Genomic DNA, 26,170 nt, shown 5'->3' on the forward strand with positions numbered 1-26,170 from the left:
TTTGGGGAGGGTACAGATCCATTTGTCCCACTGTACATCCAAAATGCACATAATAAAGATTCCCTTTATAAGTCGTTTTTTTTCCTTTTTCAATGGACTTTTGACTGGCGATTTTGCTGGTTTCGGCTGCAAAGCTGTGGAAAAGTTGCACTCGGTTGCACGATCACTCCCCGCGGCAGATGTTGCCCAATCGGGGGAAAGTGGGCCGAGTTTGACCCCACTCCCTCCCTTCGTAACTCTCATCTCCTCCCTCCCCAGGCTTTATAAAATTCCCTCATACATCCGCTTGCACGTTGTAAACAAAACTGCTGCCGTCACAACAACTTCATATCTTTTGATTGTACTTTTTGCTGGACTTTTTCCTCCCTTCCGGGATATTTTGAGATCTTCAGGTAAGTTGAACTCTTAAATACCTTTTTCTCCCTCCTTCAGAATATTAAGAACACACATGTGTCCAAACTGGAGGAGGAGAGGCGCGCGCGCGCGTGCGTGTGTGTACGTGCGGATTTGCGGGTCACGACGTGTCCGGACATGTTTTTGGGGAGTCACGCCTTTTCTCGTGTCTTCTGCAGAAAATAAGAAAGGAAAGCGGACACCGAGATTGGAAAGGGGAAAAAAAAAAAAAATACAAAGAATAATGTTTCGAATAATATTTTACAGTCAGAGCACGTAAAAAAAAGCAAAAACAACGAAAATTTGGTATATGATTTGAAGACTGCGAGAAAATCAGAGTTGAATTTGAAATACATTTTGTACACTTTCTGCACGAACTTGTGGTTATTTGGTGTCATCTTCGCTTGTATTTTTCCTTGTATCCACGTGACCGATTGACAGCACCCTTGTCACATGATTCAAAGATCAAGTTGCGTAAGGAGACATTTTATTTTGTATTCTTGACGGAGAAGAAAGTTGTTTTAGTGCGGCTTGTTTACTCGCGTGTCCTCTTTTGGCCCTGGAAACTCATCCGCGAGGTGCTGCATTTAGGGTCCGTCGTTTTTTTGGGGGGGCTGTGTAACTGGCTCCCTGTGTAATTACCTAAAATATATAAATGAATACAGTATTTCATTTAAAAATGTAAAAGATGTATGCATGTATACATGCATTGATCATTCTTTTATATACATCTCATATATGTCATAACTATTACATTTGCAGTGCTGAAAAACCATTTATAAAATTTACATATAAGGGTTTTTATTTTTTCTTCAAGTATACTTTGGGAAAAAGTCTTATTCCCCAGATAGCAGACCGACATTGAATAAACGTTGATTTTCCATCAAAATCATCAGTATGGTTGACATCGAAATTTTCCAAGTTAAGTGACGTTGAAACAACGTTTTTCTATGGTATGTCAGGCGATGGTTGGGGTTAACGTTGTTTTATAGTTGATGATCTAATGTTGACAAATAGTTGATTAATGATTGACCGGGAAATATGATTGAAAAGTCATTGAATTATGGATGAGCGGTCGTTTTGGTCGAAAACATAACATTGATTCAGCGTTGTTCCAATATTATTAATAATCGAAATGATGTTTAGGTTTTATGAAGGATTTCAACGTTGAAACAACATTTATCGAGGGTGCAAAAGTGACGTTGATTCAACGGTATGAGATCGACAGCGGAATGTTGATCCAACATCTTTTCAACGTCGGTCTGCTATCTGGGATGTATCTTTCCTATGCTGTTAAATCTGACTAAATACATTGAACAACCCCCCCAAATATTATAAACAACCTCTACTTCACGGATTTTTGCACCATTAACCGCGAAAAACGAGGGATCACTGTAATAATTTCACTGCTGCGTTCAGGTTCCCTCTGTATTTTGGTTATTTTTAAGCTTCCAGGGCTCGGTTTTGAAGGAATTTGACCCTTTAGCCAGATTGCCGGAATCACGCCAGCCGAACCACGGGACCTGCAATGGCGCAGCTCCAACGACCCGGGCCTGTGAAATCCCTACAACCCGGCCAAAAGGCCAAATTCTGCGCGTTCACCTTAGTCTTAACCCCTTGTACTGACTCCATTTTGAAAGCTGGAAAAAGGGTGCGAAACACAAATTGACAATTTATTCTGAGTCGACAACAATCATACAGCACAGAGACCCAGGTGAGGATCCAAGGTCACCATATCGCAAGTCAGCAAAAGGATCCCGAGGAAAAAAATGACAATGCTTAGTTAAACATTCAGTCTTTTGAAGGCTCTCGCGGGGCGGTCCGTGGGCAGGAAGAAGGGTGTGTTTGGGCGTTGTTTAGGATCATTGTCTGTTTGTGGATTGGACAGGAGGATTCGGGAGTTACTGTTGTCAGGGCAACGATGGTTGTGGATTTTGCCACCTCAGCGTCAAAGGGGCACTTGGCGTGTTATCAGTTGGATATCGGGCGTTTTCCGGTGTTCCTTGTGTTGGGACAGGACGTCCAGCCGTTTGTTCTGGATTTTACGGGAGAACTGATTGCGAGAGTTGGTGGTGCAGACGTGGGGTCACCGTCAATCTTGGGCATTGGGCTTCTGTGATAGGAAGGTGTCATGTATCTCTTATGCCCTATATTCTGCTTGTTTTCATTAAACAATGGTATAAGTGCTGTGTAAGAGCAATACAAACAGTAAATACGAGAAAAGATACTATTTCCCGATTGATTATATTAAGTGTGCTATAATAATGCACACAGTTAGACAGTGCCTACGAGGAAAGGTACTATCTCGTTCAGTTTTCAAAATGTGGTTGGTTACCTACTCGTTTGACCCCAACGTACACCACACGGTACCCCGTTCGTCCTCGGTCATTCGGTACAAATGTAGGTCTGTGTCGGCTTATCTTAGCCTGCTTGCTTGCTTGCCTCTGTTGATATTTGACAAGCGAGGGATTTGACAGATTAAGTGAGTTGGTCGGAAAAGATTAGGGAAGCAATCATTGTTGCTGCAGATGGATGTAGACGTTGGATTTAAAAGAGTAGTTGACTTGAAAAGAGAAAAAAAAAGTGCTGATATTTTTGACAAAAAATTGCGAAACATACTCTATAATTTTTAAATTGATGACAAGTAACTAACATCTACACTAGCACCAAAAAGAGTTTTACAACTTTGTCCATATGCGTCGTCGAGTAAAAAAAAGGTAATCGAACATTACGAAGCTGCTAACGTCATGAATATAACAAGTGGCAAAAGTTAGTAAAACAAAAGCAATCAAGCACACGACACAACATTGCTAATACAAGTAGCTAACATCTATACATGCAGCAAAAGAATTGCTAACATTATCCATACGAGTCGTCAATACAAAAAGACGCTAAAATTGCCATCTAACGTTGCGAAATTTCTAACATCACGACTTTTTACAACTAGCTAACATTATTGATATAATAAATAGAAAACATACACCTAAAAACTGCCGATACAACAAGTAGCTAACATCTTTACAAGCGGCAAAAATGTTACTAACATTGTCCATACAAGTAAGTGATAAAGAAAAGTCGCTATCATTGTCATCTGACATTGCGAAGTTGCTAACGTCATGCATATAACAAGTAGCTAACATTATTAATAAAAAATTAGCAAACATTCTCTACACAATATATGCAGCTAGTATCTTGATAAGCAGCAAAAATGTTGCTTGCATTGTCCACACAAAAAGATGCTAACATTGCCATGGAACCTTGTGAAATTGCTAACATTGCTAAAAATGAAGTGAAGTAGCAAACACTATTAATTCCCTTACATCTTTAGCTAAAATGCTTTGGCAAAAAGTTGCTAACATGTCTGCGTTTTTCTGCTGCTTCATATTGACAAGAATTTTCGTGATTCATCATCCTTCAATGTGAGGCTGGAGATTTTAGGGACCATCCTGACCCCCTCCACATAGCTCTTCCCCCATTCATTTCCTGTCCAAATTGCATAACAAGCCTGACCTGTGCCAGAAACTTCTTTGCCCCCCCAAAAAACCCCCAGAACAGAGCAGTCAGGACACGCAAGGAGAGACCGGTTTGACATGAGCGTTGTTTGCTAAAGCCAACAAAATCGCACCAAACGGTGCTCTAGACTACACCCCTACTCTCGGCCTCTTAACACCACCATCCTAGTAACATAAGAAGACCCTTGTGGTGGAGGTGAGATGTCAAAATTCACATGAACGTGTTTGATTTGGTGGCACATGTGCTCGTCGTGTTCTTCTTCTCCTCCTCCAACAAAGATCCCGCAGTACAGCCCAGCCCAGCCCACTCAAAATGGGCGTGTTGTTTGATACTCCTCATTGCCATTGTGCGATCCGGATCGCTCCGGTCTCCCGGACCTCACTCAGTATGCGCACGCACGCGCTCGAGTGTGTTTGTGTGTGTGAGAAAGTTTCACACTTCCTATGCAAGACGTCTAGCTGTGTCAGCTTGACAAGTCATTAACTGTGCACACACACAAGTAGCACATTACCGTGCTAATGTGGCCTTTATGTACAAAGTCGTAAACATCGCCGACATCTGTGCGTCTTAAGTTTTCTCAATGTCGCCACGCACTTTTGTAGACGGTTTTAACAGAAGAAGAAAAAATGTTGTTTGAAAACATAGCCACTGAAAAAAAAGCAGGTGTATTATTTTCAAATGTAACCACATGTGCTGACAGTCAGTGCTTAATTTGTAAATCAGAAGGTGCCGGAACATAAAGTAGCACATATGACAGCGCAGGGATGACAAAACGGGCACAGATCCCGGAACATAGGCAGAAAATGGTGCTGAAAACAACACGCAAATGCCCACTTGCCACGCTGTGGGACTTACAAGCCTCAATTTCAGATAATATCCATGGTACAAATGTAAAGACAACAATTTACAATTATTTAGGCTATACTCTGCACAGCACGGGCAATTGCCCACATAACCACAGGTGGGACTTACAGTAACATACACTCTAACTTGTAAAACATTAAAAAAAAAAAAAACAGATTACAGTACACAACAAACCCAATCCTTTGCGAGTTTCACCCCCCCGTCTTCTCTGTCCCCAAAGTTCCCACCGTCTTACAAATTGTCCAGCCCAAACCCGAATTTCCCATAAGGGTACTGGCATGTTGCTCCTGCTGTTGGTGGTCCACCTGGCTGACTGGTGGCACTGTAGCTGGCTCACCCTACGGGTGGCGCTGAACCTGACCATCTTCTGCCACGGTAGCAGTCTCCTGCCCCGGCTTGGTTGGCTGTCCGTGAACCCGGCTAGCTGCTGCGGTGCTAGCCTCCTGCTGCACCCGTTAGCATAATTGCTGCTGTTGCCCTCATCGCCGGTTGTTGCTTTTTTGACTCGTTTTGAAAAAAATTGTTTGCCACCTGGCAAAAAAATGCTACATGGCAAAATCCATTTTGCCACATGGCAAAAAAATGCCACGTTGCAAAATCCATTTTGCCACACGGCAAAAAACATTTTCCACATGGCAAAATCCATTTTGCCATATGGCAAATACCATTTTTGGTTCTCGCTGTCTCTCCAAAAATTTTTCAATATTGTTGTCATGACTTTTACTTAGTTGTCTCGCGCCGATTGACTCTTTTAGTACAGAATGTGAGCGTTCCGATGCATACAACATGTTAACAAATAGAAAACATATGTCAAGACGTAAGCGAGCAAAGTGTGCTTGACAGGACATGTCGAGTGTACAAAATTACAGTCGACGCGGCGTTGGGTTTCATTTTTCATCTACTAAAGAAAAAGAAGGGAGAAGTTTTCTGTCAATGCAGCACACACCCGCAGAGCCAGTAGAGTCAATTGCCGAAGTCGTAAACGGTACAAGTTAATAAGAATGGTAATTACGATGCAATTATAATGTCATGTCAATTTTTTTTTTGGTCCAACAGGCCGTTCAGCCAGTCGACATGGAGGAAATCCAAGTTGTTGAATCCAAGCCTCTGCTGGTTGACAGGGAACTGCCCGTATGTATTCATTACTTCAATTTCATCAATATTATTATTATGTCGAGTATTATACAATATGCATGATTATTATCATTTTTATGAATGGGTTAGTTTTGGTTCTGGCAGGGTGAAGTTAAACAATTTTTATTTATAATGTAACATTCAAAACATGGGAACAAACTATAAAAAAAATAAATAATGCGAGTTATAGAAAGAATCTAAAAAGAACACAATGAAGAACTTTAATACGTAAATCACAATTATAGATATAGAAAAACTATAAATAATCAAAAAGTACTTAATATTGATATATATAATAGAGTATAGGACAATATGAAGGACATGATTTTTTTTCAAATATTAAGTATGAATCTAAAAATAAGATATTAAAAAAGGATCGAAAGTAACATAGGAAAAATGCATTTTTTTCTGAACCCTGCCTTCACAGCATATAGATCAATCTAAAATGAGAATTTTTTAAAAAAAACTTATAATAAAAGAAAAAGTACTAGATAAAATTACACCATAATATTAAATACTCTGTCAATATAAAATTCAGAAAATATTAAAATAAATGCCAACTCAACCATAAAATTGAAATAAAACTGTTAAGCACAATGTACTGTAACATAATAATAAAACACACCGACATTATAATATTCATATAGTTCAATTTGTCTGATATCGCCAAAGGACTGAAATGGGTGTTGTCGGGCACAGCATCCCATCATTTGAGGGGACACTCCTGCAGGATATTGGATTATCTCATGATAATTGCATTGTTGTGATGTATAATTTTATTTTTCTTTGGTGTGTTTGTGTGACAGGGCCTGAGGGAGGCGGTGCAGCAGCTTGCTATCAAGGTACGCTAGCACTTATTAGCCAGTCCGCTGGTAAGCCTTATCGAAGTCTGCGATCTTTGTCACATAAACGACAACTTGGTCCAATGTCTTTCGGCCAAAAGAATCGGCCACATCGGCGCATCGGGATTTTGTTAGCGAGAGAAATCCAATCTAGGTGTGGCTAATTGAGCCTTCCTGTTCCTGCACGTCCAATGTTTTTTCCCGCTTCAATTAAGGTTTTGTGTTAGCGTCGTAAAGCTAAATCTCACTGCTAGTGATAGTATGTCTATAGTTACGGGTGATTTCATTTAATTTATTCATTATTTTATATTTGGTCTCCTACATTCGGTTGAATATATAACCCCCACCCTCCCCTGCAAATTACTCATGTTCTGTATATGGCGGAAAACACAGACAAGACTGAAAAAGCAGTCTCTGCTCTTGCGCTCTTCTTTAAAAGAAACTGCTGTATTTTAAGCCAAAACAACTGTTGTGTTTGATAGAACAATATTTCTATATGCTGCCATAGCACATTTATGGTTGCCTGGCACAGCCAGACTATTCTCCCTGTATTTTTCAAATACTGTGAAAAATAGTCTGGGACCCAGCCCATTAACGGCCTCTTGAGCAAGGTACAAAATCAACCGTCCAATCAGATTTGTTTATTTGCGTGACGTGTTCTTAACGAGTAACGTCACTCTTGCGCGCCGAAAGTCGTCTCTATAACAACACAGATGGCGAACGGGAGAGCCGAGAATATGTTCCAATCCGCGGTAAAACCAGTTTTAAATGAGCAAAAACACATCGAAACAAGTAATTGACAACAGTCAACATGGCTCGCGCTAGCCATATTGAATAAACTTCTCCATCCGATCTTGCGTCGCCCCATGGCAGTCCCTGGGCGTTCTCCTGCCTCCGCCTTCCCCTCTCTTCTCTGGCTGGGCGTCCGCCCTGCGCTCCGTCGCGGGTCGCTGGCTGGGCGCCGGTGTATCAGCGGGGTGTCGCCTGCACCGGCGGGGGACCCTGCCTTGCCTGGGGCTTGGTGGGCCGCTGGGGGTCCCGTGGCGTGCCGTGCCGGTTGGGGGGCTGTGGCTCGTGGTCCGGGTGGGCGGGCGGGGGTGGGTGTAGGCGTGGGGTTGGTGATGCGTCCCCTCCTGCCATCCCTGAAGGCCGGTTGATGGGCGCGCGGGTGGCCCGGGGGACCACCCTGGGTCCCGGGGGGGGGTGACGGTGGCTCCTTTGCTGGGCGGTTGGAGGAGGGATGGGCTGCGCATGTCTTGTTTGCTGTGGCTTGCTCCGCCCTCAGAATTTGATCCGCCGGACGCTGGTACACCAGGCAAAATTTATGGCGCATTAAGCCCCTGAACTATTGTTAATTTGTCCGTTTTACCCTGGAAACCCCCGTTTACAGACGTCGCGCAACCGCTTTTTTTTTCAACCCAGCCATAAAACGAAGGTAATTAATTATATTTATTATTCAAAATGTCTGTCATTTTTAGCTTAGAATCATTAATTGATGTCTAATATTTCATTGAAAAATAAAAACGACTTTAAAAAATTCGCTCCCATATTTTGAACTTTTAAACAAATGACGTCACAATGAAAAAAATGGTGCCTGCAAAAAAGTCACGGATATCTACCTCATCATTTTCTCCGATATGTTAGATGATAAATAATCGGGGAAAAAAACATTTAAAAGGGTAAATATATAAAAAAGAACATCTCGACCACACCTTGATATCTGCGATTTCTGCATCGCGAGCCTTGTTATATTGCCATGCTTCACCCATAAAATCCCCCCCCAAATCCAGCTTTGGCCATTCACAGCTGTGTCTTGACACTCGGTGATACATGCTACATGGAGTTTTGGGATCGAAACAAGTTAAGTACGTGATAATATCTCGTTAGGGTCGTGACGTCTTTCATTCTGCTCTTTCATGCTCTCACCTCCAGATAGGGTTTCGCTGTTTAAAAAAATGTCTTTTTAAAAAATACCCTCCCGTTCAAAGTTTTTCTTCCCCCAGAAAATGGAGATTTTAAGCTTTCCAATGATGTATCACACATGCATATTGGACAATTTTGAAATTTGGCCAAATTGGGGGTCTCAGAGCGGAACTTCAAGTCACTTGAGTGTTTTCAGCCATATATATTTAGTTACCTGTGGCAATAAATAATAATTTGATTCTTTTAAATCATTTTTATAAACAAGTTAATTTTATGCATATATTTGAAGTTCCTTCTACTTTTCAATTGAAAAAAAAGTTGTTTAGAAAAAAAGATTTTAACACTACATTTGACTTGCAAACAACTGGCTGCATAATTCAGTAGAATGAAACAAATAATAATCTTACTGCTTCCGGTGCATTGTTTTAAAGCATGAAGCAATAATAGATGATAAATGAATGGAAACAAACAGACATAAAAAAGTAAAATTACACAAATATATGGCCATCTATCTATTCTATAAACAAAATATGACAAAAAATAAGCCCATCTAAACAGCGCTAAAAAGTATATACCACCAGAAACGAGCCTTTTTTTCCCCCCCATGCCTCAGGCGGCTCGATATCCTCAGAGTGAAGAAGCGCACTGACGAACGCAACAACTTGTTTGTGTCTCCCGCTCACACACGGCAGTGGGATTACGACGAGCGCGACGGTCTACGTGCTCGTCTGCGCGTGTCGCTCGGGCGGGCGGGGCCTGGAACGACAACGGGTGTGTTTACGTCCGGGAAAAGGGTCACCCTCGGCGGAGTCATTTATGTACAGCACATCCCGATCGTTTCAACTAAGCACACCTAAGTTCAAAACAATATCAACAAGTATCAGAAATGTATGGTTCTACGTACACATTTTGATACTATTTCAGTATATAATTTACAATGAATAAATACATGCGGTTAGCACGTCTGCCTCACGGTTCTGAGATCAGGGGTTCAAGCCTGACCTTCAGGGTATACTGCCCAAGTTAGCTGGGATAGGCTCCGGCACCCCGGCGACCCTTATGGGGACAAGTGGCACGGACGATGAATAAATGAATGAATAAATACAGTCTTTGATTGATTAAAAATTAGGGTTGTTCCGATCATGTTTTTTTGCTCCCGATCCGATCCCGATCGTTTTAGTTTGAGTATCTGCCGATCCCGATATTTCCTGATCCGATTGCTTTTTTTGGCTCCAGATTCAATTCCAATCATTCCCGATAATTTTTCCCGATCATATACATTTTGGCAATGCATTGAGAAAAAAATGAATACAACTCGGACGAATATATACATTCAACATACAGTACATAAGTACTGTATTTGTTTATTATGACAATAAATCCTCAAGATGGCATTTACATTATTAACATTATTTCTGTGAGAGGGAGCCACGGATAGAAAGACTTGTGACTTTGTATATTGTGACTAAATATTGCCATCTAGTCTATTTGTTGAGTTTTCAGTAAATGATACTGTAGCCATGCCCAAATGCATGATGGGAAGTGGAACCATGACTGTGCGTAGTGCTACCAATTGATATATCTTCTCTGCGTTGGGAAATAACATAAGGTGTTAAGAAAAAGATCTATTGCTACCTTGCTTACCCACGTTGCTTCCCATGATATTTCTAATCGTAGGGAGAGGGATTGTAAGGCTTTAGCCAGTTAAAAAAAGGCTCCAAAGGTTGCCAAAATTCACTCGCCTTTTATCTCTATATATAGGTAAAACGGCGCCATTACAGATGGAGCGCGACAATGTGTGAGTGGGTCGTGCAGCGCATGCATTAATTGCATTAAATATTTTGACGTGATACATTTTTAAAAAATTAATTACCGCCGTTATCGGGATAAATTTGATAACCCTACCTTAAGCCTAAACTAAAGACTCTGGATGAGTGTAACATATTATGTCTGTAACGTTAAATACAATTAGAAAACGATTTAATTAAAAAAAAAATAATAATAATTTTTTTTTAAAAAGGCATATTTTTTTGTCGATTCCGATACTTTGAAAATGACGTGATCGGACCCGATCGATCGGGATGCTGATCGATCGGGACATCTCTATTAAAAATACATCGAGTAGTACTACAAATCAGTAAAATTCTATTTTACTTCTGGGAAATTCCAAGTTTTAGGACTCTATATAAAGGAGACATTCTGAATATTTGGGTAATTTTAAATAATATGTTTTTAATATATAATATTTTCTGTATACAGATGCAGGATTCATGCATTCATGTGTTTACCGTATCTTTCGGCCTATAAGTCGCAGTTTTTTTCATAGTTTGGCATGGGGTGCGACTTATACTCTGGAGCAACTTATGCTTAAAATATTAACACATTATGATATCATTTCACATATTATTTTTGTGTTTTGGAGTTACACTGATGGTTTGGTAAACTTGTTAGTATGTTCTTTATGTTATAGTTATTTGAATAACTCTTAATAGCTATGTTACGTTAACATATAGGCCACGTTTGCATTTCATTTTTCATGCATCATGTAACATTATCATACTGTACACTTATTCAGCATGTTGTTCTCTATTGTGCTTTTATTTTAAATTGCCTTTCAAGATGATATAACTGTTCTATGTGCTGGATTCTATCAAATAAATTTCCCCCAAAAATGCGACATATATGTTTTTTTCCTTTTCATTGCGCATTTTTGGGCTGCTGCGACTTATACTCAGGTGCGACTTATAGTCCGAAAAATACGGTACTTTTTATGGTTTTTAGGATATTTTTATATTCGACTGTTACATTCTTGTAAGCTTTGTTGGCAAGGCATTGTGCCAGATTATGAAGAGCAAAACTGCAAAAACTCAAAATATTCAGAAGAAATGTACAAAAATTGCAAAAAGGTATGTTGTTTTATATTTTAAGTTCTTTAAATGAATTGATTTTTGTATACTATAATTGGTGTTGTCCCAGGAAAGGACCCTGTGGTACCCCTTTATGTCTTTTGACATTTTTGCATGATTATCGGTGTGGCTCTTATGTCCTATTTTATTCTTAGATCACAATACAATTTCCTATTTAATATTTACAGAATCTGGACAAAAACATGTGCTTTAGTTTTCAAATAGTAAGCGTGCGGCCCCCGCCCACCCGGCGAACCCGGCGCCCGGTCCCGACAATCCAATTTAGGGATCGCACCATCTGGAATTAGCTTGTTTTGACCAGGTTGCAAAGCACCATGGGAGGTCAGGGGGCTTACAGCTTAGCTTTATAAAGGCGTTGAGCCGACCTCAAACTGCCCGCTGGCGCTTCGGAACTTCTCCCCGATTTTGAGTTTCCTATACGCATACGTAAACGGCAAAGATGGTTTTGGACGATTCCGACGTGGAGATGATAGTGACCGACGTTGAAGTTGCTGTGAGTGCGTTCGTTTTGGAATTTTACCAGGTGGAATGTAGAGGCCGTTTGTGTCAAGTGGTTCGAAGAAACCGGTTTGGAAAATTAAATGGGAGGCTCTTTATTTGTAATGTGCTCTAACTGTTTAGGTTTAAAATTTGGATTTTAAAAAAAAATTCACATTCTTTAAAATGAATTGGGAACTTCAGATTGATTAAATCTTATTCAACGGATTGATTGATTGGTTGGACTTTTTTTGAAGGAGCACGATGTAGAGACCCCCTACGGAAGACTCCACTGCACCATGCGGGGAGTCCCCAAAGGAGAGCGGCCCATCATCCTCACCTTCCACGACATCGGACTCAACCGTAAGACTGGCGTCTTTCCCTCCCCTGCTCCGCCGGCCGTTCGGCTAACTATTCCTCTACCTCTTTTAGACAAGACATGCTGGGACTCGCTGTTTAACAACGAGGACATGGCAGAGATCTTGCACCACTTCGCCGTGTGTCACGTGGATGCCCTGGGGCAGCACGAGGGCGCCAACACCTTTTCCACTGGGTGAGCCAAACACACGCACGTTAACATAAAAACACGGTTCGGTGACCTTTGACCTTTGAGGATTTTTTTCGGCCAAGTGGGAAGCATTGCCGTCTCTTTTTTGTATCTACATTCTTGATTTAATGCCATTTTCATTGATTTTTCTTGTTGTTTTTTTTGTTTGCTAATCAAAATATGTATGTGATAATTGTATCATTTTATCTTTTGGGGATATTATTAGCTTACTTAAATAGACATTATATATACAAACATATTTTATCATACGATAGTCATGTAATATTTAATGCCTCAAAATGTATTTTATAAAAAGTGGCACTTTCATTAATCAATATTTTCATCAGTTACATTTTCAATGCATTTTGCCATCTTTTTTAACCCCTTTAGACCTAAGCATGGTGCTGAAGGACATGACGCGTTCGCATCTCTAAACCAATAAATACACTAAATTTAGTTGCTATTGCCACTTCTGGAAAATGATTGGACGAAACTTAACACAGTGAAATCAAATCATGAGGTTTAGCACGCCCTCTTTGCTATTTTTGGCTCTTTGAAAATGGCTGAGACATAACGTAACTTCAAAAAGGCAAACGTAAGTGCTCATTTCTTATCAAAAACACATTAACAACATTAAAAATAACTAATAATAGCATGAAATATCCTTGACCAAAAAAATGGCACTTTATCTGGTGTTTGAGGAGTGTAAAAATCATCAAAGATTTTTTTTTTTTGCCCATCCGAAATAATGCAGGTATGAAGGGCTTAAATCAAATTTTGCATGCATTTAAAAAAATATATCATTCCATTTTTTAAAATTTTTTATTTAATGTTGATATCATAGGGATGTCCTGTTTGCATATTTTGGCACCTGAGTCTGAGTCACCTGATTTTCCCGATCCAATATCAAAAAATAAAATAAAATAGTTTAAATTTGAACAAAGGTTCCAAACATGTTACAGTACGGTACTGTTTACAGTACTTCCTCTTCTGCTTTTTCCAGGAGTATTGCGGATTATAAAACAGATTTTTGTTTTTTTTTTGGCAATGCATATTGTAGTTCTGGATCATTTTGTTAATTTTAGCCCTTAATTGGCCTGATTTCCAATCACATGATCGGATCAGGGTCGTCCCTATTATATCAGTTTATGTCGAAAATCTATGTATAAACATTGACACAAGTTTCATTCCATTTTCTATATTTGGATTACATTGTAGAAGTAAATGTATTTTTGCATGTGGCTATATTTACAAAACTTGTTTTGTATTTTTTATTTAGTCTTTTGTCACATATTTGTTACATGCCATTAGGGCTGCAGCTATCGATTATTTTAGTAGTTGATTAATCGATCAACTAGTTAGTTCGAATAATCGAGTAATCGGATAAGGAACATAAAAAAAAAAAAAAAAATACCTGAGCTGAGCCTTAAACGGTAAAAAAAAAAAAAAAATTAATAGGGATCTAAGTACAACAACAGAACAATTGGCTAACTTACATAGCAAAAGTCCGCTGGCTTAAATGCTATAGAATGCTAATGTTTTTCTTTTTTCTACAATGCTCTTAACAAATGGTTCAGGCAATATACCTATAAACTAAATTACGAATGCATTAAAAAACATTAGCTCAAACAAAAACTTAGTTTAAATTGGTCTTAACATGGAGCAGCTGGATTCAGCCATGTGAAATGAGGCAGAATAGAGGGCAGTCTATCCACCCAAATCAGTAAACCTAAATGCAAACACTTTCAAAATAAACCATTACAATGCCACTTTCATTAAACGAATACTCGAAGCAACAAAATTTAATTTGAATGTTTTTTTCTAATTGAGTACTCGAATTAATCGATTAATCGTTGCAGCACTACATGCCATCACATTTTGTTGCCATAATTTCTTACCTGAATTATTTGTAAAATTTTCATCATATTTGTTTACACTTGAGGTTTTAAATTACATGTTATTGACCAATGATAATTGTCTAAAATTTTATACAACATTTTAGTTCATTTTAAAATTATCTGTTTTGCTCCATTTTAAAACATATCTTTCTAAAATTTTTTTTTTTTTAAAATTCAAAGTAGGTTTTCGTGTATTTGTTACATCATTTAAAAAAAATGTTTCTCACCTGTTTTTTTTTTTTTTTAATTTAATCAGACTAATTCCGCGTATTTTTTCAACAACATATTTTTAAAAGATGATTCTTTTTGTGGTCAGCTACGAGTACCCGACCATGGACGAGCTCTCCGAGACGCTCCCGCTGGTGCTCAAGCATTTCGGGTGTGTTGAAACGCTCGCCGGTTAAATAGCGGACAGTCTGCGAGATGAGATGGTTGTCGGGACTAACAGCTTGTCTGCACGTTTGTGTGTGCTACAGGCTGAAGTCTGTTATTGGATTAGGGATGGGAGCCGGAGCCTACATGCTGACCAAATTCGCTGTAAGCCACACACTCTTCATCCCCTCACTTGGGTTTAATAATTGACTGCGAATAAATCATCCTGCAGAACTTAGTCAAAATGGAATTTGTTGATGATCATGGTTAATAAATCACACAAGTAAAAACAAAAAAGTCTATGTAAATCATTATTTAAAAAAAGTGCTTGGTAGTGTTTTTTTTGTTGCTAAGCAGAATTTGAAATACGAACCAGGCATTATTCATATAAATCAATGCAAAAAGATCTTTGTAAAATTCAAATGTATGCAATGTAATCTACGTTGTATTTGTGTTAGCTGGATTACCCGAAAATGGTGGAAGGTCTGGTGCTCATCAACATCAACCCGTGTGCCGAAGGCTGGATGGACTGGGCCGCGCACAAGGTAACAAAACACACAAATACTTCAATTCAGTACACAATTTCAAAGTATCACAATGCTGATATAGATTGACGAGACTGTATATTCCGGCTCTAGATCAGCGGTTGGACCCACGCCATGCCCGACTTGGTCATCAGCCACCTCTTTGGGAAGGTCGGCACGATTTGATCCGAGCGTTAATCGTGGCTAACTTTGGCTAACAGATGTTAAATGCTACTCCTTCAGGAGGAGATCAACCACAACCAGGACATGGTGGCTACGTACCGCCATCACGTGTTAAAGGACATGAACCAGTTCAACCTGCAGCTCTTCATTAAGGCCTACGAAAGGTAGAGAAAGTCTTCAGAGGCGGTCGCCAGTTGACACGTTTGTTAACCGAAGGATTTTGTTTTCAAAGTCGAAGAGACCTGGAGATTGAGAGGCCGGTTCCGGGAAGCAACAACAGAACCCTCAAGTGAGTCGGCGCCGGTCGCGATGGGCTAGTTTCGTTTTACCGACTTGCTCATTTCGGGATCTTTGACACCAGGTGTCCCAGCCTTCTGGTTGTTGGGGACAGCTCGCCTGCTGTGGACGCTGTGGTAAGGAAATAGCACTCATTTGAAACCTTGATCATTATTGAAAACTAATTTGGAACTTTTTGCACGAAACTGCAAGATGTCACTTCCCCTATAAGTTTCGCTGTGAACGAACGTCACATTTTTCTGGCAAAAATTGGCCGATGACCATCCCCGCTTATGCAGTAAAATTACGTGGAATGGGAACAAAACTTCTGTACCGTAATGTGAACTTTTTTTTTTCCCCTCTTCAGGGAGTCGATGGCGAGTCTGATTACCAAATACCTATTTTTAACTAAACAAGTATAAAGTAAATCAAGGGCGTAGGTTTGTTGTCAACATTGGTAGGTGTAACCGGTGTGTCCGTGCTGCACCGACCCCACCGCGGATCTTCGTGTACCCATTACACTCACCCCCCGAAAACCTTCGCTGGCGATCCGGGTCACGGCACCAATGTAACTGGTGTGTCCGTGCCGACCGCGTTCCGATCCCACCTCGCTCATGTCAAGACTCGAACCCGCACCACACGACGCGTCCACTCGGCAGGCGGAAACACTAACCGTAATAAGCTCGAGCTAACGTTTAGCCGCCAGCGCACCAACATGAAGGCATCGGAGGGAAGGTTTTCCACGCAACGCTCACACACACAGACCTGCGTGTACCCGTTCCATAGGGATTATATAACAGCATAACCTGCATGTACACTTTATGCTAGGGACAGGACATTAATAAAACCAAACAGATTGGGTAACAGTGTTGTTAATCTTACTGAAAAAAAGTAATTAATTATAGTTACAAATTACTTCTCCCAAAAAATAATTGCGTTAGTAACTCAATTACCTGAATGTAAGAGTAATTAGTTACTTGGCAAAGTAATTGGTGATAATTACTTTTTTTTTTTTTCCCCTCAAAAAAAAAAAAAAAAAACATTGGCCACACTATGTGAAGTTTTTTGTGAAGGTTTTTGGTACAATTGGCCCGAGCCCAATTCTTTACCCTAATTTACCCTTTGCCCTGGATCAACTGTTAAAAGTTGTTAAAATTGCTCCCATTATTGCATTTCTTCCCTTCTCTCGACTTTCGACATATGAAAGTTTTAAAACTGTTTCATCATTTAAAGATAGATTCAAGTCAAGATTTTGCTGATTTAGAAGTATTTTAGATAAAAAGTTACTTAGGTTAGCTAGGAAGGTTCTCTACAACAGAGCCGTCCTAAAAAGTCTACTGCTTTAAGATGGCGGCTGTCTACTAACGCATTTAGTGCCATGCAGTGTTGTTAATTTTACTTTAAAAAAGTAATTAATTACAGTTACAAATTACTTCTCCCAAAAAGTAATTGCGTTAGTAACTCAGTTACCTGAATGTAAGAGTAATTAGTTACTTGGCAAAGTAACTAGTGATATTTTTTTTTCTCAAAAAAAAAAAACAAAAAAAAAAAACACACAGGTCACACAATGTGAAGCTTAAAGTGTTTGGGGGACAATTGGCCCTAGCCCAATTCTTTACCCTCCACTTAACTAGACGCAAGGGTATTGCGATAACTAGCTAGTAACCTTTGCTATGTGTGGAAGTCATTTAAAGTTGTGAATCAATCGTTAAAGTTGTTAAAATTTCTCCCGTTATTGCATTAGTTGCCTTCTGTCTACTTTAAACATGTGTAAGTTTTAAAACTGTTTCATCATTTAAAGATAGATTTAAGTTAAGATTTTGCCGATTTAGGAGCATTTTAGATTTTAAAAAATTACTTAGGTTCGCTAGGAAGGATCTCTACATCTGGGCCTTCCTGAGAGGTCTACTGCTTTAAGATGGCGGCTGTTTACAAACGCACGTAGTCCTTAAAACATGTTGGCAGTGCAGCAGTGTCTGTCATTTGCATCTAGTTTTATAATATGATATCTACCGTGTCATGTGGGCGTAGTTTGTCGGCTATGGCTGCAGTCAGGTATTATTGGAGCCATCTAGCATCGCGGTTGCAACGGCGTCTTCCCCACTCCTGCTCTGCTCTCGTCCCCGTGAGTCCGTTTCTCTCAGACTTTTTTTTATTCAACCAACTTAGTAACGCATAGTAACGCACGCCTTTCCCGCCTCAGTAACGGTAACGGCGTTGCCAAGATGAGAAAAGTAATTAATTAGATTACTCATTACTGAAAAAAATAACGCCGTTAGTAACGCCGTTATTAACAACACTGTTGGGTAAACAGGGGTACATTTTTCAAGCATATGAACCTAATTAACTCATTTGCTCCCAGAAAAAATGTATTTATACCTCTTTTGCGTTTTTTTTTTTTTTCTTTTTTCAAGAAGAATTTATAGCTTGAGAGCTCTCTGAGAAACAAAAAACAAGGCTCCAAACCCATTTTAAAGCAATAAAACTGGCCACTGGAGGGCAGTAGCGCATTTTGTAAAGACCCGCAACCCGATTCAACAGCAATGAAAGACCGGGCAGCACGGTCGGCGCGCTGGCGGCGGTATGCCAGGTGGCGGACGACCGAACAAAACAATCGAGAGGACGCCTGGAATGCCAGGTGCTGGACGACGGAGCAAAACGACTGAGACCACCGTGCAGCGGGCTCGCCAAGCAGACCCGCACAGATTAAAAAATAATCCATCTTTGTGAGACAGACAACGATGAGGGAAAAGTTTACACGGCAGATGCAGCGACAACGGCTTCATCTCGGCGACAACAGGCGTCATCTCTCGGTAGTCATGTGGAAACAAATTGTTACCTTGCTATAAAAAGCTCTATTTGTCTTGTTCATTATGATATTTTGTAAAAGGAAAACATTATTCAGATGTTTGGGATGTAAGTAATGCAAAAAATAGCTGTGTTAAAGTCAAAGTTATGTTTGAAATGTATGCGTTTACAAAAAGCTCGTTTTCTCCGTTTTTTCATCAGAAATTGGAAAATTGCTCAAACTAAGCTATTTTCTAATGCTGATTTCTAAAGAATGGAAAAAGATATGAACTCACTTTTTTCTGCTGAAAGAAGAGCGTCTAATCTTTCTTTTGGTGGGTTCCATGTTTATATAGCAATAGAACAGAATTTTCTGTTCAAAATCAGTCAAAATCCAGAAAAACGGCCGGGAGCGAAGGGCCTTGCTCTGGTGAAAATGGCTGGGAGTGAATGAGTTAATTAATAGGCTAAATGATCAATGCAAAAAAAAAAATCTGTATTTACTTATACTAACTTTCATGTGTATTGGTTCTGGCGATGTACCGTTCAATTCAAACCTTCGTTTCAAAAACTACTAGAGAAACATTTTGAAAACTTGAGTTTTGCCGGATAGCAAGTTTACACAGTTTAATGTTATGCTTACTCTGATGCAGGGCGGACTTTCGGTAGCAAAATTAGTGGTGTGTTCCCCACCTCCACAACATTGATGTATTTTTACATTACTTACAGTGGCTGCTGCTCCTGGTTAAAAAAAAAACAACAACTTCTAATATCCCTCCTCTTCGAAGGGGGTGGAGGAGGAGGCATGACATTATTCTGTCGTAGCTGTATATGTGTGTGTGGGTTAGGGTTGGGGGGGTCCAAGACATCAGCCAATCAAATGTGCTTTTCAGGGGAAAAAAATGGACCGGCACATTCAGCAAGTGAAAAGGGGGAAATATAAGTCTGAACATAATGAAAATAATTCACTTAATAATGGTAGGGTCAATTCTATCGTTACAATATATGGGCAGACAATCTAAATAACATATATAACTGAACACATTATATAATGCAATTAAGGTTGCTTAAAAATGGGTGGGGATAATTTGAGCATCCTGAAAAGTGTTATGTCCCGCTGTCCCTATGCAAACCTACGCCCTTGAAGTAAATAACAAATAAATAACGTTAATTTCATACCACAGGCGTATTCACTCACCAAGCAACATGTTGACCTATGCCTATATATGGAATGCAAGTACAACATTTGGAAGAATAACTAACAACATTTTGATATCCAAGTATGTGGGATGACGCGTACATCTTAAAAACATTCTCTAAATTGCTGTCGTTGCACAGAAGTAGATTTTACTGGTTACTTTTGGCTAGTCCTAGAAAAAACTGAATTAGCAAGAATGGCAGCTTTTGCACGGCAAAACAGTTTTCGGGCAGAGTGTCCATTCAGGCTCAAAATCCGAACTTGAAAGCCTAACTCTGTTACCCAGACTTGAAATCTAAATTTAAGATCAAATCTGACTAACTAGTCCTTACCCTGATTTAGCACCTTAATTTGAAACCTCAACCTGTTTTAAAGTGCTAATTAAGAATGCGAATTGAAGGAATCTGACTTTCTAGCCAGACCACCAGACCCACGCTAGCACAGCTCCAACGACCCGGGCCGGCGAGACCAGAAGGCCAAACTCCGCGTGTTCACCTTAGTCTTAACCCTTTGTACTGACTCGATTTTGAAAGGTTTAAAGAAGGCTCGCCGAAAACAAGTTGACAATTTTTTCAGGTCCACAACGATCAAAACGGCAAGGTGAAACAGAAACATTCAGGCGGGGAGGCAAGGTCACCCGGTCACACGTCAACAAAAGGTTCCCGAGAAAAATGACCTCGATTAGTTAAACATTCAGTCTTATGAAAGCTCTCGCGGGGCGGGCCGTGGGCAGGAAGAAGGGTGTGTTTGGGATTATTGTCTGCTTGTGGATTGGACAGGAGGATTCGGGAGTTACTGTTGTCCGGGCAATAAAGGTTGTGGATTTTGCCACCTCAGTGTCAAATGGGCTCTTGGAGTCTTGTCAGTCGTGTTATCAGTTGGATATCGGGCGTTCTACGGTGTTCCTTGTGTTGGGAGAGAGCATCCCGCCATTTGTTCTGGACTGTCCGGGAGATCAGTTGCGTGATGCACACGTTGGGCTTCCGTGATAAGAAGGCGTCATGTATCTTTTATGTTCGTCAAACCCTCTCTTTTATCCCAGGCAATTGTAGATCGTTTTATTTACCTGACATGTTTCGGCAGGCACTTCCGCCTTCGTCAGAGGGTGACAGAAGTGCCTGCCGAAACACGTCAGGTAAATTAAACGACCTACAATTGCCTGGGATAAAAGAAAGGGTTTGACGAATTTATAAGTGTAGGCAAAATGAACTCTATACAACTGTATCTTTTATGCCCTGTATTCTGCTTGCTTTCCTTAAATTATGGTATAAGTGCTATTTATTTAATACTGGGTGTGCCAGAGTAATACAAACAGTCGATCGGTAAATACGAGAAACGATACTATTGCCTGATTGATTATATTAAGTGTGTTAGAATAATGCAAACCGTTAGACGGTGCCTAGGAGAAAAGGTACTATCTCCTTCAGAATGCATTGAAACGACAAATCAATGTTAAAAACCCTCATTTAAGGCCCCATGCCCAATTTGAGACTCCAATTTTGGAGTCTTATGTAGATTTTCAAAATCTAGTTTCAGTCATAATCTTATTTTAAAACACTGATTTGAAACTCGAACTTTGATTTAAAACCCTAATCCTGTTTCACAGTTACAACCCTTAGCCTGGTTTGTTGCCATAACTTTAGATTAAAACACTCATTTGAAAGTCCACCGTCTTAAAACCTTTATTTGGATCACAAAATTCAACATGAAACAGCCCATATTACCAATTTAACCCATATTTAAGAATCCTAATTGGAAAACAAAACTTCATACTCTGTTTAAAAGCACCAATTTGAAACCCTGACCAACTTTATCTTTAAACTCAACTCAGTAACTTGAAACCTTGATTGGATATCCTAGACTGGGCAGAAATTTTTCATTTAAACCCCTAATCTATTTGTTTTATTGTTCTTGCAGGTTGAGTGCAACACTAAACTGGACCCCACAAAAGCGACACTCCTTAAGGTAAGCCCCCCCGGCTTCACTTGTTATCGTCACGGAAACACCGCTGCATTTGTGCGCGCGCGTTCACCTGGTGACATATTAACCGGCGGCTGTGCTCAATCTGCCGCGTCTGACCTACTTGCGGCGACCTCTCGAATCGCCCGACAGGCCACCGGCCAAAATCTTTGACCGGCGCTTTTGCGCGTGTGTGGCGTCTAAAGCTGACGCGGCGTTTAATGGCACTGTGGAGAAACGAGCGTCGAGCTCTTTCGTAGCTTTTTCATGTTGGTCATTAATAGTATTGCAATATCTAATATTGAATTTCTTTCCTTTCAGATGGCTGACTGTGGGGGCATGCCCCAAAATGATCAGGTGTGTATGATGTCATACATAGATTGGAGAAATTTAGCTTTCTTTGTTTACTTTGGTGACTCTTGTGGGTGAAGTACGTCATCACAAATCTTTAGGTTAATGCTTTTAATGCACGAATTATGAATTTTTTTCCCCCCTCAAAAATGTTTTTATTACAGTCATATAACTGTAGGTCCCAAACCCATAGTTTGCAGCCTCCATTTGACATTCAATTGTACTATACATGTAGTTTTCAATATCAAGTTCTCTCTTTAACATGTATTCTGTGACTGGGCTGGCAGGGAATGAGTTTACATTTATATGTTCTATGTGTAAAATGTTGAATTAATTCCTTTTAACAAATTAAGATACTTACTGTTGCTTAAACCCTTGATTTTTTTTAAATCAACCCCCCTGTTTTGAGGTATTTCATTTATTGTTGGTTTGATCACTACTATTAAAACACTTAGTCATAATAACATGCTAGTGTTTGTGTAACATAACTACCAACATCATGGTTATTGTCAGACGTTTATAAAAATGTTGAATGAGATTTGATTTATTCTTTCATTTCCTAAAGACAAACCAAACTTGTTTTTGACAGCCTGGCAAACTCACAGAGGCGTTGAAGTACTTCATTCAGGGCATGGGATACAGTAAGTACCTGCTTTCGCTTTTCTTATATTTTACTGCCCTCTGGTGGCCAAATCAATGAAGCACTTGGACACGAGAACAATTTTCTTGTGATAGTTTGTTCAACTCTACCACAACCAGTGGCGTTATTAGGCCTATTCTTAAGCCCCCCTAAATAATTTGGTGGTTAAAAAAAAAAAAAAAAATTACAAAAATATTCACTATAAAGTTGCCAGAAAATTAGTTTAAATCAGTGTTTTTTTTGGCAGCCATTTTAATTTGTGTCTTTTGGACGATAATACTTATTAGTCTTAATCATATTTTAGTCATTTCAAAATGTGTTTGTCTTCGTCTAGCTTTTGTTGACGAAAACTCAGACTAATTTCGTCTGTAAAATTCAAAAGTTTCACTCCAAAAATAAGATAAAATTTACAATTAACAATGACAGACGAGAACATATTGTAGCATCTACAAATCTATCACGTGATAATACACACTCAGCAGGAAAACGGTAGGCTACATTATTTTCAATTGGTTATACCCACCTGGACGCCACGAACTGTATGTAAAAAAGTTGTCCGAGAGTTTAGGAAGACGCCCGCTGTTAGCAATAGCCTAATGCAAACGTAAATCCTATGCTATCACTACGAGTTACATTTAGCACTCAGCACAGACCTCACTAGGCTAAAACAACATGGCATATTCTCTGTTGCCGAGATAAGATGACAGTTCTTACCGTGTGTGTCTTAAAACAAGCAATTGGGAGACTGGAGAGGACACTAAACTAGAGGGTGAGTTGGGGGGGGGGCGTCGTAGCTCATCACATGAGTGATACAACCAGGCAGGCTAACGACACATAAAAATTCACACATTGTGAACATGCGTTGAAAACTATGGCGCATTTTCGTCTCGTCAGAGGAAAACTGGCATTATTGTCGTTAAGTTTTAGTCTCCCAAGATGTGTTTTTAGCTTGTCACCGTCATGTTTGTCGAGGAAATATTTTCACTATAGTCATCGTTGATGAAAACAACACTGGTTTAAATCAATAATCATATAACCTGTCATGATTAACTTAAATATGATCGTAAATCTGTCAGTTTCCCCTTACTTCATAGAGTAAGGTAGAGCGCTCCTTCAGTGCGTGGCTATCCAATCCATTCCACTTGTTCATATAGAGAATACCTAAATCTCTGAAAATTCAGTCCGCGTTTACCCTGTGACATTGCTAGCAGTCGGTACAACCTTTTTTGTTTTCGCTGTTGGTCTCTGCGCACGGCTTACTTTTATTGTTTTGCGGTCAAAAGTTACATCCCAGCTCTAAAATAACGCTGCTACGTAGCTGCTGCTAGCTAGTTAGTCTGAAACACAATGTGACGGTCGTAGTAGAGTTACGTGTACACTCTTATTACCACCATCTTTGGGGTGACTTCCTTCTGGAGCATCAGCTGTGTTTCTCACATATATATATACAGTATAATTATCAGTCTTTGTTAGCTGTTTGTGTGTTAGCTGTTTTGTGCTTGTATGCTACGTTCACTTACATCCTGTGTAACTCCTGGGGACTTGGCTCCCCCTGTTCTTAAAACCTGGTGACGCCCCTGACCACAACAATCGCATAATTTCAACTTCTTTCCGCACAGTGCCGTCAGCCAGCATGACCCGGCTGGTGCGCTCTCGCACGGCCTCGGGTTCCAGCGTGACGTCCTTCGAAGGCTCTCGCTCCCGTTCGCACACCCAGGAGGGCAACCGCTCGCGCTCGCACACCAACGAGGGCCCGCGCTCACGCTCCCACACGGCAGACCACCAGCGGGGCGCCGCCCCCGCGGCCGACGCGGCCCCCGCCGTGGACCAGGGCATGCTCAAGGCCCCCGAAGTATCCTGCTAAATCGACAAAAGACGTCTCATTTAACCCCATTCTTTATTTGCTACACCACTGTCATCATGTTTTTGAATTTTTATTTTTTAAATCTGGATTAGGAGGACCTGTGCTTCCGGGTCTGCTGACGTAGTGTGTAAAGGCATCGCTAGGGGGTGACAGAGAGCACACAGGAATGTTATCGTGCGTCATTATTGGTTTCTTCCTGTTCTTTTCTACCAAACGGACAATTCTTTTCACATATAGCTGATTTTTATGCATTTTCATTCGCTAACGGGGCAGTATAACACTTGCCCCATGTGTTAAATCTCCATGCTATGTACAGAATTTCAAGGTGTGGCACTTAAACGCGACAATTTTTATGAAATTTCCCTCAAAAGTGGTGCAGTAGTGATAAGATTTTACATCTATGAATTAAAATTGATGGCGCAGTGTAACACACGTCAACTTTTGCGCGACTTCAATCGATGGCGGGGCAGTGCAACGTTTGCCCCAAATGCTAAATCACCACTACTCGAAGAAAATGTTTGCTCATTTTCAATTGATGGAGCCGATATGCAAAATTTCCAAATACTAAAAAGAACAAGCTATGAAGCTACATTTTACCCCAACGACGCCATCTGCTGGTTCTAGCGGGGCGCTACTCCTTGTGGACCATTGCCATTTTTATTTCATTTTCAATCTAGATGAGGAGCGTTGAGCCTGGTGATGGTGTAGTAAGTAGGGGCATCATTAGGGGGTGACGGAGAGTGCGGAGGAAGCTTGTTGCGCGTCATTTTTTTCCCTCTTCCTGTTCTTATTTTTACTCCACTGACAGCGTTCTCATATTTTATGCATTTCTTTAACTTTGCTTCTGCTTGGGAAAAAATATTTTTGGATAAGAAAAAAGCTACATTAAGGGACATACTGTCTGTCGTTAATCCAAACCACTCTTAATCAAAAAGCTTTGTTAACAACGCCGGCAGACGAAACAATTAACCGTTTTTTATACAAGTTTTTTTTCTATACAATCAAGCACAACAGAACAAAGCGGTGCCACGCGGTCGTTCTCTTTGTGCGTACGTGCGAGATGTCAAAAGTTTGGATGATTGTTGTTATTAATGATAACGCGTAGAACTCAGCTGACGCTCTCTCTTTCCTCTACGTTGGCAAAAACGTTTTGCTTTTGTAGGAGCTTATTGTTGACAGCTTGTAAAGATGCTGGCGATCGAGCGCCATAACAGTTTGTATTTATTAAGAAAAAAATGACATTAAAAAAATTGTAACTAAATCTGATTTCAGTGTCAATTGTTTTGTTTAGCAACAGATGGCATTTCCAAGTCCTAAAAAAAATTCATTTTCGATATTCAAAGAGCAAAGGTGAATTTTCTTATACTATTAATATTAATAATCCATGTTTTGCATTGCGTAATCTTTAAAAGGATTAAAGAATCATATCCTGTCTGAAATACTATATATTTTTATGCTCAAGTAGTTATTATAGATTTTGTTCTATGACTTTTGTTCG

At 40.0% G+C, this 26,170-nt stretch overlaps 1 protein-coding gene across 2 annotated transcripts; it reads left to right on the plus strand.

Annotated features, from left to right (window-relative positions):
- Positions 1-235: 235 nt before the first annotated feature.
- ndrg1a (N-myc downstream regulated 1a) lies at positions 236-25,938 on the plus strand. Of its 2 annotated transcripts, XM_057828606.1 has the most exons (16): positions 236-392; positions 5,827-5,901; positions 6,711-6,746; positions 12,331-12,436; positions 12,506-12,626; positions 14,835-14,897; positions 14,995-15,055; positions 15,349-15,435; positions 15,529-15,585; positions 15,658-15,761; positions 15,830-15,886; positions 15,959-16,010; positions 21,776-21,823; positions 22,139-22,174; positions 22,758-22,809; positions 24,428-25,938. In XM_057828606.1, the coding sequence occupies exons 2-16, from the start codon at positions 5,845-5,847 to the stop codon at positions 24,670-24,672; spliced, it is 1,182 nt and encodes a 393-aa protein (XP_057684589.1). In that variant the 5' UTR covers positions 236-392; positions 5,827-5,844; the 3' UTR covers positions 24,673-25,938. The 2 variants fall into 2 exon arrangements, with proteins under 2 accessions (XP_057684589.1, XP_057684590.1); XM_057828607.1 differs by lacking the exons at positions 236-392; positions 5,827-5,901; positions 6,711-6,746 and adding an exon at positions 10,949-12,089.
- Positions 25,939-26,170: the final 232 nt, after the last annotated feature.

The sequence above is a fragment of the Corythoichthys intestinalis genome, chromosome 22 (genome assembly GCF_030265065.1).
Source record: "Corythoichthys intestinalis isolate RoL2023-P3 chromosome 22, ASM3026506v1, whole genome shotgun sequence".
NCBI lineage: Eukaryota > Metazoa > Chordata > Actinopteri > Syngnathiformes > Syngnathidae > Corythoichthys > Corythoichthys intestinalis.

Coding starts and splice junctions, on each gene's coding strand:
- ndrg1a (XM_057828606.1), top strand. CDS start 5,845: ATGGAGGAAATCCAAGTTGTTGAATCCAAGCCTCTGCTGGTTGACAGG. Junction 12,627..14,834: donor GCCAACACCTTTTCCACTGG/GTGAGCCAAACA, acceptor TTTTGTGGTCAG/CTACGAGTACCCGACCATGG. Junction 22,175..22,757: donor GCATGCCCCAAAATGATCAG/GTGTGTATGATG, acceptor TGTTTTTGACAG/CCTGGCAAACTCACAGAGGC.